This window comes from Penaeus monodon, chromosome 21, assembly GCF_015228065.2.
Source record: "Penaeus monodon isolate SGIC_2016 chromosome 21, NSTDA_Pmon_1, whole genome shotgun sequence".
NCBI classification, from domain to species: Eukaryota; Metazoa; Arthropoda; class Malacostraca; order Decapoda; family Penaeidae; genus Penaeus; species Penaeus monodon.
This window is the reverse complement of record NC_051406.1, coordinates 12,131,991-12,132,600: the sequence shown is the minus strand read 5'-3', so window position 1 is coordinate 12,132,600 and position 610 is coordinate 12,131,991. Positions and strand designations below refer to the sequence as shown.

At 49.2% G+C, this 610-nt stretch overlaps 2 protein-coding genes across 2 annotated transcripts in view; both read left to right on the top strand.

Moving 5' to 3' along the window:
- LOC119586565 overlaps positions 1 to 100 on the top strand; it is a 6,462-nt gene extending 6,362 nt beyond the window's left edge. The window contains exon 4 of the mRNA XM_037935319.1: positions 71 to 100. Coding sequence (XP_037791247.1) covers positions 71 to 100 — 30 coding nt within the window. The remainder of the gene's footprint in view (positions 1 to 70) is intronic.
- Positions 82 to 610, top strand: part of LOC119586230 (ETS homologous factor-like) — a 3,751-nt gene continuing 3,222 nt past the window's right edge. The window contains exon 1 of the mRNA XM_037934933.1: positions 82 to 516. Within this exon, the coding sequence (XP_037790861.1) occupies positions 210 to 516 (307 nt within the window). The 5' untranslated portion in view covers positions 82 to 209. The remainder of the gene's footprint in view (positions 517 to 610) is intronic.

Sequence of the window (610 nt, the reverse complement as noted above, 5' to 3'; positions counted from 1 at the left end):
ATATAATGCCACGTTGTTGCTTTGATTCAAGGAAAATGGTGTTTGATCAACGTCATTCGTAAATTCTCAGAGGAAGATCCTTCGTTGGATCGATCTGTAAACGTCACCATTAAATGTATATTCAATATATTTTTCTTCTAAGTCGCAACAAAAATTTGCTTTTATATTAATAATTTAGAAAGCTTAGAACATCATACATATGTGTGTACATGCATACGAACGCGCACACACCCTTCCCATTTAGGCAGATATCTGACGGGCACCAATCCCTGCTCCCTTGCTTTCCAGGAGAGAGCGACAGCCACGACTCGGGAGACGAAGGAACTCTCGTCGTCGACCTGAGCCAACAGTGTTACACATACGAAGACCTCGACTCCCACCTGTCGCAGCCCATCGATCTAAGCAAGCGCTGTTCCTCCGCGGATGAGAACGGCGGCAGAGACGACGGCGGCGACGTGCATCACTTGGGGGCGTGCTGTAAGGCGGAGGACAGCGAGGTCGCGTCTTCGGGCTCAAGTGAGTGCGGGCGAGCCGGGTGGCGAGGGGGCGATAGCTAGAAGGATGGTCAGTGTGTCTACAGTATGTTCATATATGAATATAATGAGGCGCG